General features: G+C 41.1%; 4 protein-coding genes across 6 annotated transcripts in view; 1 reads left to right on the top strand and 3 right to left on the bottom strand.

Annotated features, from left to right (window-relative positions):
* Positions 1–1,549, bottom strand: part of LOC104808756 (leucine-rich repeat extensin-like protein 4) — a 2,691-nt gene extending 1,142 nt beyond the window's left edge. Inside the window, exon 1 of the mRNA XM_010534543.1 lies at positions 24–1,549. Coding sequence (XP_010532845.1) covers positions 24–1,375 — 1,352 coding nt within the window. The 5' untranslated portion in view covers positions 1,376–1,549. The remainder of the gene's footprint in view (positions 1–23) is intronic.
* Positions 1,550–7,543: 5,994 nt separating this feature from the next.
* On the top strand, positions 7,544–8,199 carry LOC104808758 (multiprotein-bridging factor 1c). Its single transcript, XM_010534547.1, has one exon. The coding sequence runs from the start codon at positions 7,658–7,660 to the stop codon at positions 8,105–8,107; it is 450 nt and encodes a 149-aa protein (XP_010532849.1). The 5' UTR covers positions 7,544–7,657; the 3' UTR covers positions 8,108–8,199.
* On the bottom strand, positions 8,017–14,695 carry LOC104808757. Of its 3 annotated transcripts, none has more exons than XM_010534546.1 (4): positions 14,050–14,695; positions 8,840–8,911; positions 8,288–8,354; positions 8,017–8,108 (listed from the first exon to the last, which is right to left on the bottom strand). In XM_010534546.1, exons 1-3 carry the CDS (start codon positions 14,620–14,622, stop codon positions 8,352–8,354), a joined length of 648 nt encoding a protein of 215 aa, XP_010532848.1. In that variant the 5' UTR covers positions 14,623–14,695; the 3' UTR covers positions 8,017–8,108; positions 8,288–8,351. The 3 variants fall into 3 exon arrangements, with proteins under 3 accessions (XP_010532848.1, XP_010532847.1, XP_010532846.1); XM_010534545.1 differs by having other exon boundaries at positions 8,480–8,911; XM_010534544.1 differs by lacking the exon at positions 8,017–8,108 and having other exon boundaries at positions 8,342–8,911.
* A 542-nt stretch (positions 14,696–15,237) lies between these two features.
* LOC104808760 (nucleolin-like) lies at positions 15,238–16,818 on the bottom strand. The gene is made up of 2 exons (XM_010534549.2): positions 16,524–16,818; positions 15,238–15,638 (listed from the first exon to the last, which is right to left on the bottom strand). Exons 1-2 carry the CDS (start codon positions 16,761–16,763, stop codon positions 15,432–15,434), a joined length of 447 nt encoding a protein of 148 aa, XP_010532851.1. The 5' UTR covers positions 16,764–16,818; the 3' UTR covers positions 15,238–15,431.
* Between the last annotated feature and the right edge of the window lie 44 nt (positions 16,819–16,862).

Below are 16,862 nucleotides of genomic sequence, written 5' to 3' on the forward strand. Positions count from 1 at the left end.
CGGTGACATTTGGGGGTGGCGGTGGAGGCGGAGGAGAGTAAACCGGAGGCGGCGGTGGAGGAGATGCAGGGAGCGGTGGAGACGGCGGAGGAGGAGGAGGCAATGGGTGAACCACCGGAGGACTTGGGCGAGGAGTAACAGATCCTCCGCCGCACTTGAACGACCCACAATCCACCGGAGGGCGAGACAGAAACGCCGCACATTGTCCAGGCGACCGCTGAGCAGGTCTCGCTGGCAAACAGTTCCTCCGGTCATCGAACGATGGCAACCTGAGACACACCGGCGGGTCCCCGGGGAAGAAATTGTAGCTGAAAGTGAAGTTCTCAAGCTTCGGAAGCTGACAGATTCTCGTCGGGATCTTGCCGGAAAGTCTATTGTGCGCCACATTGAGCTGCTCCAGTGAAACCATCCTTCCGACAGCCTCCGGCAACGGGCCCACGATCTCGTTGAAGCTGACATCGAAGACGGTGACGTTTCTCAACCGTCCGATCTCCGTTGGCAGACAAGATTTGAACCCATTGTTCATGAAGATGATCTCGTTGAGGTTCTTCATGTTGCCCAAACTCGCCGGAATACAACCATGGAACCGATTGTTGGAAAGAACGATGACGGAGACCGGTGAGTTACCGAAATTTTCCGGCAACTCGAACTGGAACCTGTTGTGGTTGATAAAAATGGCGTCCAGATCTTTGTTGAAGAGCTCCTTGGGAACAGACCCTTCGAACTCGTTGAACCTGAGATCCAAGAACTTCAACGACGGCAAATGGAGGACTACCGTCGGAAACTTTCCGGCGAAACGGTTATTGCTCAGATCGAGCTCGAAGAGAAGCTTGAGCTGCCTAAACCGGTGTGGAACGGTACCACAAAACCGGTTCGAGTTGATGTGAAACAGAGCCAGATCCGTCAACAAGCCAAGCTCTTCAGGCAAGTACCCGGCGATGTCAGCGTGGTTGAGGTCGATTCCGGCGACTGTACGGATCCGGTGGTTGTCGGGAGCCGGAGAACAGAACACTCCGGTGTAGTTGCAGACATTGGATCCGACCCAGCTGGCGGTGAAATTGAAAGGATCGGAGAGAATGGCTTGCTTCCAAGCTTGGAGAGCTATGTAAGCACTGCGGAGCCTAGGGTTTTCGAAGACAAGAGAAGGGTCGACGGTGACATTCTCTCCGCGGTCGCCGAACTCATCGCGGTAGTACAGGAGCTGTCTCTGTCGGATGAACTTGACCTCGTGGTCGGAGAGACGGCCAAGGGAGGTGACGGAGAGAGAATGAGAGAGACCCGCGAAGAAGACGAGGACGAGAAGAAGGAGGTGTAGATGACGAAGAAGAGGAGGAGGAGGATGAAGTATGGTGTTCTGGGTCATCGTCTTCTTCATCTCATCACACCAGAATCCAGATCTGAAACGAGTGGCAGAGGGATGCAAATTCAAAGGGTGAGGAAGGGCAAAATGGGAAAATGCGAGGTCCTTGGCGTTCTGTGAAGAAGGGAGAAGAGAGCTCCGTGAGATGAGAGAGAGAAAGGGAAGAGAGTGGGAATATAAATGAAAGAGAGACAGCTCAATCACAGCTCACCCCCTACCCTTCTTCTCTCTCTCCCCCTTTTTTTTTAATTTATTGTTATGTAATTAAATTAATTATATAATGTTCGACTTTTGAAATGGAGCTTATGATTGCAAGTATACGTTACGAATTTCATTTTTTTAATTTGTGTTTGGTAAACCCTCGTTTTTTAAATGGATACAAATTCCATTTGCATAATAACACAATTTTTTAATAATCTTAACCAAAATATATAATTACATCTACGAGATAATCAACACTCAAAAACAAAATTTATATCGAGAAACGTATCATAAAATTTATATTCAGTTAAATTTAAAATTTTCAATTTTAATTAATTAGATTTAAAATTTTCAATTTTTTTTTCTTGCACATGGTGAATAATTATTATACTCACAATGAAAATATTATCTGCAGCGTTTGTGATATCATAATAGCATGCCGAATGTCTTTTAATAATAATAATAACATTAACAACGTCATAATATTAATAATTTAGAAATAAATAAATATAAGAGAATTGTGCATATGAGAGACGGAAAATGCCAGCTTTGAATTCTCATTTCCTCCTCTTTTGTGGAATTCCTTCACAAGAAAACAAGAGAATTTTGGAATAATTAAGGACATCTGAGGTGACATTTATCATAACTAATTATGATTAGTTAACCCTTAATCACTTTCTCACGCTTCTTTCTCTTTCACAAACAACAAAAAGTAAAATAAAAATAAAAGAAGCAGTTACATAATTATCATTATTAACAATAAATATCCTTATTATTATATTGATCATAATTAAGCAAAAATAAAATAAAAGAGGTGGTTAAAGGAGGAGTCGGTCGGTGGTCCTGCCGGATTCCGGCGAACCGGTTGACCGTGAAAGTATTTACAACTTTTTTAATGGCGATCACCGGTTGCCGGTGACATTTGTTCATTTCACGAGTTAATTTATTGCTTTTCTTTTTCTTTTTTTCGATAATTGATTTCCTTTTGCGGTAATTGAAAGTATTATTCATGTTAATAAATAAGGGCTTTAAATCGAATTGTAGCATTTGCTAATCAAAATATACGAGATGTTTAATTATAAGTAGATCGCTTCCATTTTATTGGTTCTTTGGCATAATAATACTAAATGTTTTCGTATTCGCAAAATTATTCCATTGCTCGAGGGCAAATCATGTATAAATAGTATAACATCAATTAATCTTTATAAAGTTAATAAAAATAGTATTAATTTAATGCATGTTTCAGTATATCTAAATTAATATATATTTTTTTAATTTTTTCCGTATAATTATTATATTAATAATAATTAATTTTTCTATATCTATTATATATACGTGAAAGGGATTATCTAGAAGCATAAATAAAATTTAATGTATTATTGACCAGTCCGACCTTAATTTGTTTTTATAAGATTACGACGACGAGGAGCCAAAATGGAAGAAAAAAACAAACAAAATAAAATAATGAGCAATTAGTACAATGTGTAATAATATACATATATATATATATATATATATTAAATTCCAAAATATAAGCTAAGATTACGAAGATTTGACGGCTGGAACTTGGGTAATTCGCACCAATCTCGCATTATGGGTCGCAGCCGCGTAGGAAATATATATTTTTTCTATATGTAATGAATTTTATTTTTTATAAACGAAAGTCAAAACGATACAATATACACGTAAACTAAAAATAAAAATAATTATACAATCGATATAACCGGATAATTCCAACGTTTTGTGTACAAGAGCATGTATACAAAGAATTCGATAACCGACTCCCTATTCCACCTAAACGGTCCGTCGTTACAAATTATTTCGATAAAGAAATACATATAAAACGAATATTTATTTGTCTTTTAATAACTTTCTTCTTCTTTTATTTTTGGAGCTTTGCAGAAAGATTGGTTATGCCACATGTCAGCAAACCGTGTGGGGACATTTTGCCACGTCAGAGAAATACAGCTGGCAATTATGTTTTCTTGCCACGTGTACGCAATTGGGTTGTCCATGTCATCGTCACATATAAACGTATGCATATTGTTTTTTTTAAATCGTCTTGCAACACATATATTATACAATGTATGGTAATTAATGACACGACACCATCCAAGTGTTTAATTTAATAAAAGTTCAACCGTATAAAAATTTCTGAACTTTCGAATAAAAATTTAACTTTTGTATATAATATATGCCCACGAAATTTGCTTAGGTTTATCTTAGCATATATGACTTAGATGCTCTCCATGTATATACACACACTAAATTGGAATATTCAATTAATATTAGAATTTGGTTCGTATTTGTTTCATTGATTTCCTAATTGAATTTGAATTATCCTATTTCGAACTTGAATGATCCTATATATATATATATATATATATATATATATATATATGGCAAAGGTATTTGATCTACATTGTTTTTTTCTTGAAATTATTTATTCTATATACATATTAATACGGATTCATTGTGGGTGACGAATGAATATCTAGAATAAATCCAGTGTTTTCAATTCGATTCGTTCTATGTAAAAAAAATGGATTATTTATTTAATCTAATTCGATTCCTACAATTTCGATAGTAAAAAAAGGTCAAATATCCGATGGATATGCACACGATCCATAAACATTATTATTTTTATTTATAAAATTGGCCAAATAAAACCAATTAAAAAATATATAATGTGATGATCCCACGCTTGAGGTCGAGGAAAAAGGAAGAGAGAATTAGAATAACTGGCTGATATAATTTACATAACATTTAATTTTACTCAATAATTAAGGCAAAAATGCAAATATTTAAGAATATGGTGGTATAATTTACTATACATTTTCAAGAAATGATTTATATAAAGTTATATGTGAAGTCAGAAGAAATGCTACAGTTGATGTGTCTGTGAACTTGTGTTTGGTACAAAAACTTAGGTGGAAATTTATGATTATTGTCTTTCCTTACATCGACCAACATTTTTTTTTTAATATTCAACTTGTTAATTGTTTTTTAAAAAAAATATACATTGAATTATTTAACTGGTTGTTGGTATTTTACATCAAATGATACCAAACACAGATTCGAAATATTATTTTTATGATTCACAAAATATTTCATTTTGTACATTATTTAGGTTACGGTCATGCAATTTTCAATTATTCAATTGCACCAATAGAGCTTTAAATGGAACAAAACCCAACGTACGTTCTTGTTCTTGTGCATGCATGCTAACCGTCCACGTCACTCGATATTCACAAATGGACCATCCAATCTTATTGCATGATAATTGAAAAGGACCCCTCAAATTTGAACAATTTATATAAAAGCCCCTTAAAATTTCCTTTTCAATCCGTAGCCCAATCTTTATTTATCAAAAACTACGAGATTTTGATTTATTTGCTTTTAAAAAAAATATGTGGCCACAAATTCTCGAATATTTGGACCGACGATGTTTATAATACAGGTACGTGGTTAAATTTGGTATATCGAAAAGTATTCTTGAGATCATTTGTATTTATGGGGCCAACAAAATTAAATTTTGAAACTAGTGGGGTATCTTTTTAAGTTCTCGAAAAGACCCTACCAAAAGGGTGAATGGGCCAAGTGGAATTGGGGCCCATGAAAAGATGGAGGAGACACTTAGAATCAAGTTATCGCTCCGTTGGGTCCCACGTGTCACAATCTCAACCGCTGGATCCTCGGCCAGTTTCCACTTTTTTTTTTTTAGCCCTTTGAAACCGAAAGCCTCGTTGACAATATAAGAAAGCCTCATGGCCTCACCTGATAAATATGTACATATATATACACATATATGTATACTATACAAAATGTATAGTTGTACACGTGTATATATATATATAAGCTTCATGAACTCCACCAGATAAGTATGTATTTATATACACACGTATATTATTCAAAATGCATAGATGTATGTATATACATATATAACTATATTATTCATTCTATCCAAATTTGGATGATCTAGATGTAAGGGAATATGTAAAACATGATCTTATAATCGGTTCAAACTCAAATGTGAAGAGGGGTATTCACTTGAATTTTCCCGATCTTTTGCGAGATGTAGTTGGACCAAAGGTCGAATACACTTTCAAATTATAAAAAAAAACTATATTATCCATTTTTAGCACATAATTTGTTTCCTTTATCTCCTTTTTTATGACAACAATGACTTGTTATGAATATATTTACGATCAAAGTCAAATCTAAAGTATGTATATACATATATATATATATATGTGAGAATCCTACTAAAATATGTCACCGAGTTGTATAATGCCGTTAGTACATTTTTTTAGAGCAATCAAATCATATTTTTTTATATATAAATTAACAAATTTGATTTATCGGTTGCCCTAGGCTTGTATTTTAATTAATAAAACGCTAATTTTCAAGGTTAGGCGGATTTGTATGTTTCTTGAACTAATGGAATATTAATGAATATTAAAGTGTAGGCGTTGAAGATTTGGAACCACCATTAACGCGTTTGATGTTATGTCGGTTTTTTTTTTTTTTTTTTGTGAAAATGAGTTAGGGTTTACGGGAAAGTCAAATCATTGGCTGTCCGAACCAAGGCATGACTCCGCTGTTCAGATGCGACGCTCCAACTAATTAGTACGATTCCATTCCCATGTATATCAGTTCGTTTATCTTCACTCCTTTTGCATGCATGGGTCATGCAAATCTATTTATACGTACAATTAACCAAATTGATATTTATTTAAAAAAATATATGGGTTGATAGATTGGTTACCGAATGATTTTCGGGTTTAAATAAAAATGTCGGGTTTGCATAAGGCGGTGATCAAGAGATTTATCTTACAAAATCTCTGTCTTGTATAGGTAATTAGATCTATCATCTCAACCAACTAGACTAATATTATCCAAGGTCTCACCTCATGTTCGATTTTCAGGCATGGGTACGAAGGGCGTCACGGGGTAGTAATTTATCTGGTTTTTTTTTCTAAATTTTCGGGAGATATAGTTGGATCGAAAGTTCCATGAAATTCAGTATCATAAAAAAAACAGACGAATATCACTATACAAGTTGTTTTAATCTCTACATAGAGTTACATCACTCTCCCTTCGAAAATAAAATGTTGAGTATAATTAAATAATATTGTGATATTTTTCTCATATTTGTTTTGACAGCTATAATACTGTCTTTAAATGCCATTTTTGTGTTATAATTGTTATCTAAATTAACCATATTCTAAGAGTTTTTTTGGGTGATATAAAAGTGTATTTTAGTTAATTCAGAAGAAGGCGATGGCGAATAAATACAGACCGACGTTGACATCTGCTGCTGCTTATAATCACCCAAACACACGATACGATCAATATCGTATATTTATTTATTATATCATCAAATGGGCATTAATTAGTAAGTGTTTTTTGTGTATGTGTATGTATAGTTTTACATATTTGAAGTGTGTGTTGAGAAATCTATGAATGTTTATTTAGGGTTGAGAAATCTTGTGCGCATATTTTTTTTATTTATAAAATAATGGATTATACATCCATATATTAGTCTTGTGAATTGGACAGGCCGGCCCATTTTAGTCCATACAGAATCAATCATAACTGGACCGAACCGGTTCTCTGGTATCGAGAAAATGAACCGAACCGCCCGAAATATATTTAATGGGCCAAAAGAGCCCATTCATGGTAATTACTTTAGGCCCATAAATCTCCGTAATGGATTCGAGGAGATGATATCATCGGCTGCGGTTTTCCCGACCAATAAGAATGTTACACGTCATTCAAAGACTTTCAGATATTTTTCAACCTTGGTACACACGCAAACAACATCTCGCACATTTAAAAATTCCACGTCATCGTATCCATTTTCCAACGAATAAAACAGCGACACGTCATATGCCTCGACTCGGAACTTTCCAGAGACTAAAATTGTTAGGATATGATCGAACTCTCCAGACACCAAGGTCTCGCTATATAAACCCCTCCCACCCCCCTCTTTCTCCATGATCAATCATATCATCGTTATTTTTTTGAATTTCAGTCTCTCTCTCTAAAATTTCTTTCAGATCATTCTCTCTGTGTTCTCCACCATCGACGACGATGCCGAGCAGATATCCAGGATCCGTGGCGCAGGACTGGGAACCGGTGGTGCTGCACAAGTCGAAGCAGAAGGCGCAAGATCTCCGGGATCCGAAGGCAGTAAACGCGGCGCTGAGGAGCGGAGCAGCTGTTCTGACGGTGAAGAAATCGGACCGCGGATCGAATAGGAAGGGATCGTCGGCGGTGGCGACGCCGGCTGTTAGCGCGAGGAAGCTGGAGGAGGCGGAGGAGCCGGCGGCGCTGGAGAAGGTGAGAGGGGAGGTGAGGCTGGCGATCCAGAAGGCGAGGTTGGAGAAGAAGATGTCGCAGGCGGAGCTGGCCAAGCAGATCAACGAGCGGCCACAGGTGGTTCAGGAGTACGAGAACGGTAAGGCCGTGCCGAACCAGGCAGTGCTCGCGAAGATGGAGAGAGTCCTCGGCGTTAAACTCAGGGGAAAGATCGGGAAATGACCTGTAGAAGTCACTAATCATCTTGTTAATTACCATAATTGTAATCGTTCATCTTGAACCGTAATCGTTAATGGTTGATTTTCTGCATCCAACGGCTGAGATTCAATCCAGAATCGACGGCTGAGATTCAGACATATACAAAACACATATGTACATATGCATACATATATGTATATATACCTATCCATTGTAGGTGGATTTATCTGAAAACCTGTCCACCTCTGTAGATTCATGGAGGAAGAAATCACTGCACAATTGGCATCAAATTCAAATATGTCAGATTCGACATGCCAGAGAGATGACATCAGTTTTAGAAGAAATGTATGTTTGATCTTGAAACATAACATATACACAAATTTGAACAAACACTACCAAATCCACAACTCTTCTAGTCCTTTCATGCATTCCGGTGTTGTGATTACCGGAAGGTATCCTCCGAATTTGCCCGGAATCGAATCACTTCCCAACATTAAAGTCGCATCCCTTTGGCTGCTAAGGGCAACTTCCATCACTAATCTTACCCATCTATGCTTCCTAGATTGTTTGTTCATCCACCCCATTTTATGGGTGCAATCACGAGATCCGTAAAACAGGAACGATACCCTAAACAGGGCCGAGGCTCTACTGTCTGACTGTAATGCTAGAAATCACAGTCAGGGTGCAACGAAATCGTAACGTTGGATCAGGTTCCGACATGATCTCTCATGCTGAAATGAAGGAACGGGCTTTTACCTCGGGGCGGCAATCTTGGTGGGAGATTGTCTGGCTGTTGACATTGACATAAACCTCACACGACACTTTCCCCTGCACGAAAAAAAAAAACGATTTCGCAAGCTCAACATCAGATGTTTTTGCATCAAAGCATCCCAATGCACAGACCACAACAACATAGAGTCGAATAGATTATCAAAAGATCGAATCGTCAACGGGAACCCGCTAAGGAACAAGGGCCTACGAAATTTATATATCATAAACTAAATCATTCAGCCAAAAGGATTTCCTATTTGGATATTATAAGAGATTATACATACATATGGCAACATATATATCATATCCCTGTATATCGTCACTTTCCCTTTGTGCTCAATGTCTGTACTAGGGTTAAACCCTTACCTCTGTATATATATATTGTGCTGTAATATATGAAACCATTGCTGCCGATTATATACACTTCATCGTGTACCCTTATATGGTATCAGAGCACGGCGGTTCATCACCACCGATCCACCACAATCCCACCATGTCGACTTCTCAGAACACCACGCCAACCCAGATGCCGGAAACTGCTGCTACGTTCAACACCCAAGAGCCTCAGAAAACTCTGCTTTCATGTAACATGTCAAGTGTTATCAAACTCACTGCAACTAATTATTTTACCTGGAGCGTCCAAGTCCGAGCATTACTCGAAGGTCACAATCTGGATTGTTTCATCGCCGATGAATCTGCAGTCCCTCCTCCAGTCCTGATCTCCGATGGAATCACCATTGAAAACCCAGCATTCCAGCCCTGGAAGCAACAAGACAGACTATTATTCAGCTCGCTTCTGGGAGCCCTGTCTGTCGGACTTCAACCCCTGATTGCTCGCTCGAAGTCGACCCGTGATGCCTGGCGTGTTCTGGCCAACACCTATGGTCGAGCCTCTCGCGGTCATATTCTACAACTCCGGGATCAGATCAAGCGTTGCACCAAAGGTACACAAACGATCGATGAATACCTCAGGTTCGTCTCCTCCAAAACAGATGAATTAGCATTGCTGGATAAACCAATGGATCATGAAGATGTCTTGGAGGCTATTCTCGATGGTCTGTCTGATGACTACAAACCTGTAGTTGACCTTGTCAATGCCAAGGATACTGCCATCACCATTGAAGAACTCCATGAGAAGCTCTTAAACCATGAAGCAAAACTGGCAGTGGCATCTATTCCTCCACATGCTTCTTTCCCGGTTACGGCGAACCCTGTTGGCACTCGGCCTAGGCGCCATGGTCCTAATCCGCGATCCTTCAATCAACCCTGGCGCTCCAACTCTGTCAACCAAGGCAACTCCAGCAACTACAGGGGTCGGTGCCAGGCTTGTGGTGTCCAAGGACACAGTGCAAAATATTGCCCTGAGTTCAAATTGATCTCTGCTTCCAGATCAAATGATCGCCATGTCTCGGCTAATCAGACACGTTCCAGCCCTCCTCGATCTTGGACTCCATCTGCTTACAATGCTGTGCACTCCCCATATGATTCGACACCTTGGCTGCTTGACAGTGGTGCTTCCCACCACATTACGTCGGATCTTGACGCATTAGCACTTCACAGTCCTTACAGAGGAACAGATGACGTAGTCATCGGTGACGGTTCTGGATTACCGATCACACATAAGGGTTTCATCTCTATCTCCCTTCCCACTCGTTCCATAACTCTTGATGATGTGCTTTGTGTCCCCTCCATTCGCAAGAATCTGGTTTCGGTTCAGAAACTTTGCAAAACTAATAAGGTTTCGGTTGAATTCTTTCCTCACATGTTTCAGGTGAAGGATCTAAGCACGGGGGCACTCCTGCTGACAGGAAGCACTAAAGACGGGGTTTACGAGTGGCCTTCCTCACCCTCACCGCCCTCTCCCATTCTAGCTTTTTCGAGTCTTAAGTCCACTTTGTCCGAGTGGCATTCGCGTCTTGGCCATCCTTCGTTGTCGGTTCTTAAGCATGTTGTGTCTCATCATTCTTTACCCTTATCACGAGAAACTTTGTCTTCTCATTGTGATTCTTGTTCCAGAAATAAAAGCCATAAGTTACCATTCTCACATTCCACTATTACATCTTCTCGCCCACTCGAGTTCTTATTCTCCGATGTTTGGACATCTCCGATTGTTTCTGTAGATGGCTTCAAATACTATGTCTTATTTGTCGATCATTACACACGTTATTCGTGGCTATATCCTCTCAAACACAAATCTCATGTTCGTGATACGTTCATTAAGTTTAAGGCATTGGTTGAAAACAAGTTTGATACCAAAATCATAAACTTGTACACGGACAATGGGGGCGAGTACATTGCTCTTGCCTCTTTTCTTGCCGACCACGGGATTTCTCACCTTACCACCCCACCACATACCCCCGAACACAATGGGATTTCTGAGCGTCGTCATCGACACATTGTCGAAACCGGACTAGCTCTTCTCATGCATGCTTCGTTACCCACCTCCTACTGGTCTTATGCATTCACCACATCCGTCTATCTCATAAACCGCATGCCAACCCCTGTTTTAGACTTGTCGACACCCTATGAGTCCCTCTTTCATACACCACCCAATTATCTCAAGCTCAAAACATTTGGTTGTCTTTGTTACCCTTGGCTCCGTCCTTACTCGAACCACAAACTCGATCCCCGTTCCACCCCGTGTGTCTTCCTAGGCTATTCATCTACTCAAAGTGGTTATCTATGTCTTGATCCCTCCAAATCTCGCGTCTATGTTTCTAGACACGTCATCTTCCACGAGTCAGTGTTTCCATTTGCATCCCCAGCCACATTCCTATCCTCCCCCGCTACGGAACCTGAATCTTCTTCAATTCTTGACCCCTCCACTCGTGTCATACACCCCTTTAGGCCTCCCCTTGTAAACCCTGCTTTGGACAGCTTCCCGTGCTCGGATTCTTCACCACCAAACATGGTGGTTAGATCACCGGTTTCTCCATCCACGGATCAACCGCTGACTGAGTCTTTGTCTGAGAGTGCTTCTGGTCCGCCTGTTACTACAGCTGCTCCTCCTGCATCTCCGATGTCCTCCGCTTCCCAGTCTCCTGCACCACAACAGCGCAACACACACTCCATGGTAACAAGGGCGAAGGCCAATATATTGAAACCTAATCCAAAGTTTGCTACTGTTGTTTCACAGGAAAGCCCTCGCTCTTTACCTACCACAGCAACTCAGGCCATGAAGCATGAGTGTTGGAGGAAAGCCATGGGTGCTGAGTTTGAAGCTCTAGTCCGAAACAATACTTGGACGTTAGTTCCGAGCGACGCTGCCTCTAATCTAGTTGGATGTCGTTGGGTTTTCCGTGTCAAGTACAATCCGGATGGTACCATTGATCGTTACAAGGCCCGCCTCGTAGCGAAAGGGTTCCACCAACGCCCTGGGATCGATTACCATGACACCTTCAGCCCTGTCGTCAAACCGGCAACCATCCGACTTGTGCTCAGCTTGGCTGTCTCCCGTCGCTGGCCGATCCGTCAACTCGATGTTAACAATGCCTTTCTGCAAGGCACACTAACCGAAGCTGTGTTCATGGTCCAACCCCCGGGCTTCATCGACACGAATCATCCTCATCATGTTTGCAAGCTTAACAAAGCGATTTACGGCCTCAAACAGGCTCCTCGAGCTTGGTACTCTGCACTCCGATCGCATCTTCTCGCCAGTGGCTTTCTCAATTCCTTGTCTGATGCTTCGCTCTTCACTCGTCACCGGGCTTCGGATCAGCTTATTGTCCTAATCTATGTGGACGACCTCATTGTCACAGGCAGTTGTCCCCATCAAATCACGGATTTTATCACCTCTCTTGCGGCACGCTTCTCGCTCAAAGATCTTGGCCCCCTGTCCTTTTTCCTCGGTGTTGAAGCTGCTAGGACTGATGCTGGTCTGTTTCTGTCTCAACGCAAGTATATAAGCGATCTTCTTCAGCGCACACAAATGCTCGACGCGAATCCTGTGTGTACCCCGATGGCGTCTACCAGTAAACTCACTTTGCAGTCTGGAACTCCTTTACCTGATGCATCTGAGTACCGACAGGTGATTGGTTGCTTGCAGTACCTCTCGCTTACACGCCCTGATGTCTCCTTTGCCGTCAATAAGCTGGCTCAGTACATGCACCAACCAACTGACCACCACTGGACTGCTGTAAAAAGGCTTCTCCGGTATCTTGCAGGTAGTCAGCATAAAGGCATTTTCTTTGCAACGAACAATCCCTCACTTCTTCACGCTTACAGCGATGCTGACTGGGCTGGGGATAAATCGGACTTCAAGTCCACTGGAGCTTACATGGTCTATCTCGGCACACATCTTCTCTCTTGGTCCTCCAAGAAACAGGCAACCATCTCCCGATCTTCTACCGAAGCTGAGTACCGTTCTGTTGCGAATACGTCAGCTGAGTTACAGTGGCTGCTCAACCTCCTTTCTGAACTTCGCGTTCCACTCTCTCAAAGTCCTGTCATCTACTGTGACAACCTCGGCGCAACGTATCTTAGTGCCAACCCGGTCTTCCACTCGAGAATGAAGCACCTAGCTCTTGATTATCTGTTTGTTCGGGAACAAATTGAGAAAGGCACCTTGCGAGTGGTTCATGTCAATTCCAAGGATCAATTAGCCGACTTACTGACAAAACCACTCCCACGTTCGTCGTTTGCTGAGTTCTGTATCAAGATCGGCATCACCGACGGTGTACCGTCTTGAGGGGGCGTATAAGAGATTATACATACATATGGCAACATATATATCATATCCCTGTATATCGTCACTTTCCCTTTGTGCTCAATGTCTGTACTAGGGTTAAACCCTTACCTCTGTATATATATATTGTGCTGTAATATATGAAACCATTGCTGCCGATTATATACACTTCATCGTGTACCCTTATAGAAGATAGACTTCATATACTAAATATTGGCTTCCATAAGAAGAGGATCATAGTCTTAATAAGCTCATAGACAATAACAGAACATGAAGAAGTAACAACAATGTCCTCTTCATAACAATGGATTTCATTATACAAGCAACGCTCTCTATTAGATAAGACCAGAACTACTGAATTCAAGAGGCGATTGCTAATCAAAATCTCCACAAAAAGGAGGATCCTTTGCTTGAATATGAATCACAGCACTCAGAACCATCACTTCCCGCCAAAATGCATGTCGAATGAAATGATTCAGCTCTTGACGAATTCACCAAAGAAGAAAGGTACCTGAATTGGAACCCGGAAGAAGAGGAGACCCAAATCTCCTTTGATCCAAGCGATTGTATCAAAAGGGATCACGCCCTTAGCCAGATCCCTGATCAAGTAAATCACGTCGTGAACAACCTCGAGGCCGTCCAGATCAAGCGTCGCGTCTATGTAAGAGCTGTCACGAGCTCGGAGATGGCCGCCACGGGATTTCACGAGCCCTAGCTCCCTATCTCTGTACCCGACAGAAACGACGAGAGAATCGTAGTCCAGGGAGAAGAAATCGCGGTTTCGGACCTTGATGGTGAGAGAGAAGGAGAGATCGAAGGCGACTTTCGGGGAATCTCGGACGCGGATATGGTTGAGTCTGATACGGGAGAGACTGATGTCGGGGTCGGAAGGGAAGAGGAAGAAGACGGCGGCGGAGAGGAGGAGGATCGCGGCGGAGAAGAGGAAGCAGCACCGGAGATGGCGGAGGAAGGAAGGTCGGCGATGGCGGAAGTAAGGGGTCAAAACGACGACGGTTTGGGTAGTGGGTGACGGAGGAAGAGGGGCGTACGGCACAGGGATGCCGTACTCTTGCTTCGACGCCATCGCTGGCCCTCTCCGAGTTCTGGGATTTACAGGTTTCGGTAAAGGTGAGAACTTTATGTAATGCTTTCCTTCAGATCGTTGTCCAAAATTGGAAAAATAAATTATGCCTATGGGGCCTCTTTCTTGAGAGCCCAAATCTTTCAGGAAATTATACTATTTCCTATTCAATGTCAAATATTCTAAAACAATATTGTCATTTTATGATATGGTGTGTGCATAACTCAAATATTATATAAACCAGTTTCAAAAAAGGTTAATGTAATCATGAGTTTGTTTGAACGGTATATGGTGTATAACAATTTTAAAATTTTGTTTCAATTCTTTAGTTTAGAGAATTCAATGTAAAACCGAATGATTATCATTTATTTAAATTCGAAAGAATCATAATTTTTTTAAACAAATAAATATTTTTATCAGAATCAAATCAAATTCAATATAAAACCGAATATATATATATATATATATACATATATTTTTTTCTAAAATCGAAATGAAGTCAAACTGAAACCTGAATAAATCACCCATAATATTGAATATTTATTTTTTAGATTAAACACGAGATATACTAAATAAACTGTTCATGTCTCTGGCTTAGCATACAAAACGGTAACAGACTAACCTCAAAAATTGCTCCATTCTCAAAACAAGATTCAAATCTTTGATATTATCTTAATGACCAAACAGGAGGAGGAGAAGGGGCAAAAGCCACGACTCAAAATCCAAACACAAGATCACTTAGAACTACTAAAGTTTGACACTTTTTTTTTTCCCTCTAGGTGGACTCTCTCTTGACAGAAAAAGGAGAAATTTCACTTGGGCTTATCGGGTTGTTCCTCTTCTTCCTTGTTGGGATCATCTTCTTCTTCCCCTTCTTCCTTTTTCTTCTCTTCTTCTTCGTCTTCTTCCTCGTATTCTGCCGGGGGATCGAACGGCCCGGGGGGTGGCAAAGGTGTCTTCATCGGGCTAAACTTGGGGAATATGTCCGGCCTTCTCCCGGGTTTCGGTCTCTCCCATTCCTGCCAGAACCCCAAACATGAACATCAATATGAGGCGGTTCCCATTGTTCTAAAGCTCGGAATTCAACCAGGTGAGGGGATATAATGACGGGCATTTAAGCCGACACCGTGAGGATTCATTGTGAGATATGTTCCCTAAGCAAATGCACAAGTCAAGCACATCAATGGAGCCCCGCCCTTATGGTGTACCGATCATCACATCAGTTGCTTCACCACAAGTTGGGAAAAAACCGATAGACCCGAATGGCCGAACTAAATAACTAGAGAGAATGGTGTGGATTGGGTAGCGGTGAAAAACGGATTTTGATTTTTCACTAACTTCAAATGCTTATAACTAGAGAACAAAAACCATTCAGACGGACAGATGAAACTCAAATTATGTTTAAACAGATGAGCAAGAAATCTTTCAGCTTCCCTAAATTGATTCATATGAATGTTAAATCGATATAGGATCCATGGGTTTTCTGAAGCAAACCAATTATCTGAATCAAATAAGCAAAAATCTGCAAGCCTGTACCAAAACTTACACAAATTCTAATGCGCCCCTAATCAAAGACTTTCAGCTCAATTTGACAAACAGGCAATTCTGAACCTAGATTCTAGCGATCTGAAAACATGTGAAACCGGTTTAACATAGCAATACCACTGGATTTTACTTGCAAAAACAGCGAATCAATGGCAAATCCAACGCAAGAATGCACGACAATCCAACATCTTCGCACGCTGCAGAAACGTGGACCACAAATCTATGAAATTCGAAACTCCTTCCCAGATTCCATAGGTTCAGAGCAACGGATTAAACAGCTATGCCCAGATATCACGAAATTATGTGATGAATCTCACACACCGAAGCAAAAGGGGGAAAATCGAAGACCAGATACGTACGATGGGGAAATCGAGAGGGCTCCGACGAGTGAGCTTCTCTTCCTCGGGAGCCATGGCCACAACCTGCGAATGCTTCCTCCCCTTCCTCGTCGTCCTTCCTAAACGTCGAACGGCGAGGAAAGAGCACGAGCAACCGTGGCTCAAAGACGAGGAGGGACCGAGCGACGGGGAGAATTCAGGCGGCGGAGATAGAGGGGCTAGGGTTTTGAACGGCGAGAGATAAAGCGACGGCGACGCCATTTGCTCCGCCTCCGTCTTCGCGTTTTCCACCAAACGATTAGAGAGGGATTTATCGATTACACATTTTGCGGTTTTTGTATTCTTTTCAGCCGTCACATC

This window comes from Tarenaya hassleriana, unplaced genomic scaffold (genome assembly GCF_000463585.1).
Source record: "Tarenaya hassleriana unplaced genomic scaffold, ASM46358v1 Cleome15, whole genome shotgun sequence".
In the NCBI taxonomy this organism is placed as follows: Eukaryota; Viridiplantae; Streptophyta; class Magnoliopsida; order Brassicales; family Cleomaceae; genus Tarenaya; species Tarenaya hassleriana.

Bases quoted from the DNA above. Each gene is read 5' to 3' on its own strand.
- LOC104808760 (XM_010534549.2), bottom strand. From the start codon at position 16,763: ATGGCGTCGCCGTCGCTTTATCTCTCGCCGTTCAAAACCCTAGCCCCT. The intron at 15,639-16,523 runs GTACGTATCTGG...GGGTTCTGGCAG, and splicing joins GCCCTCTCGATTTCCCCATC to GAATGGGAGAGACCGAAACC.
- LOC104808757 (XM_010534545.1), bottom strand. From the start codon at position 14,622: ATGGCGTCGAAGCAAGAGTACGGCATCCCTGTGCCGTACGCCCCTCTT. The intron at 8,912-14,049 runs GTACCTTTCTTC...TTTTTCGTGCAG, and splicing joins TCTTCCGGGTTCCAATTCAG to GGGAAAGTGTCGTGTGAGGT.
- LOC104808758 (XM_010534547.1), top strand. From the start codon at position 7,658: ATGCCGAGCAGATATCCAGGATCCGTGGCGCAGGACTGGGAACCGGTG.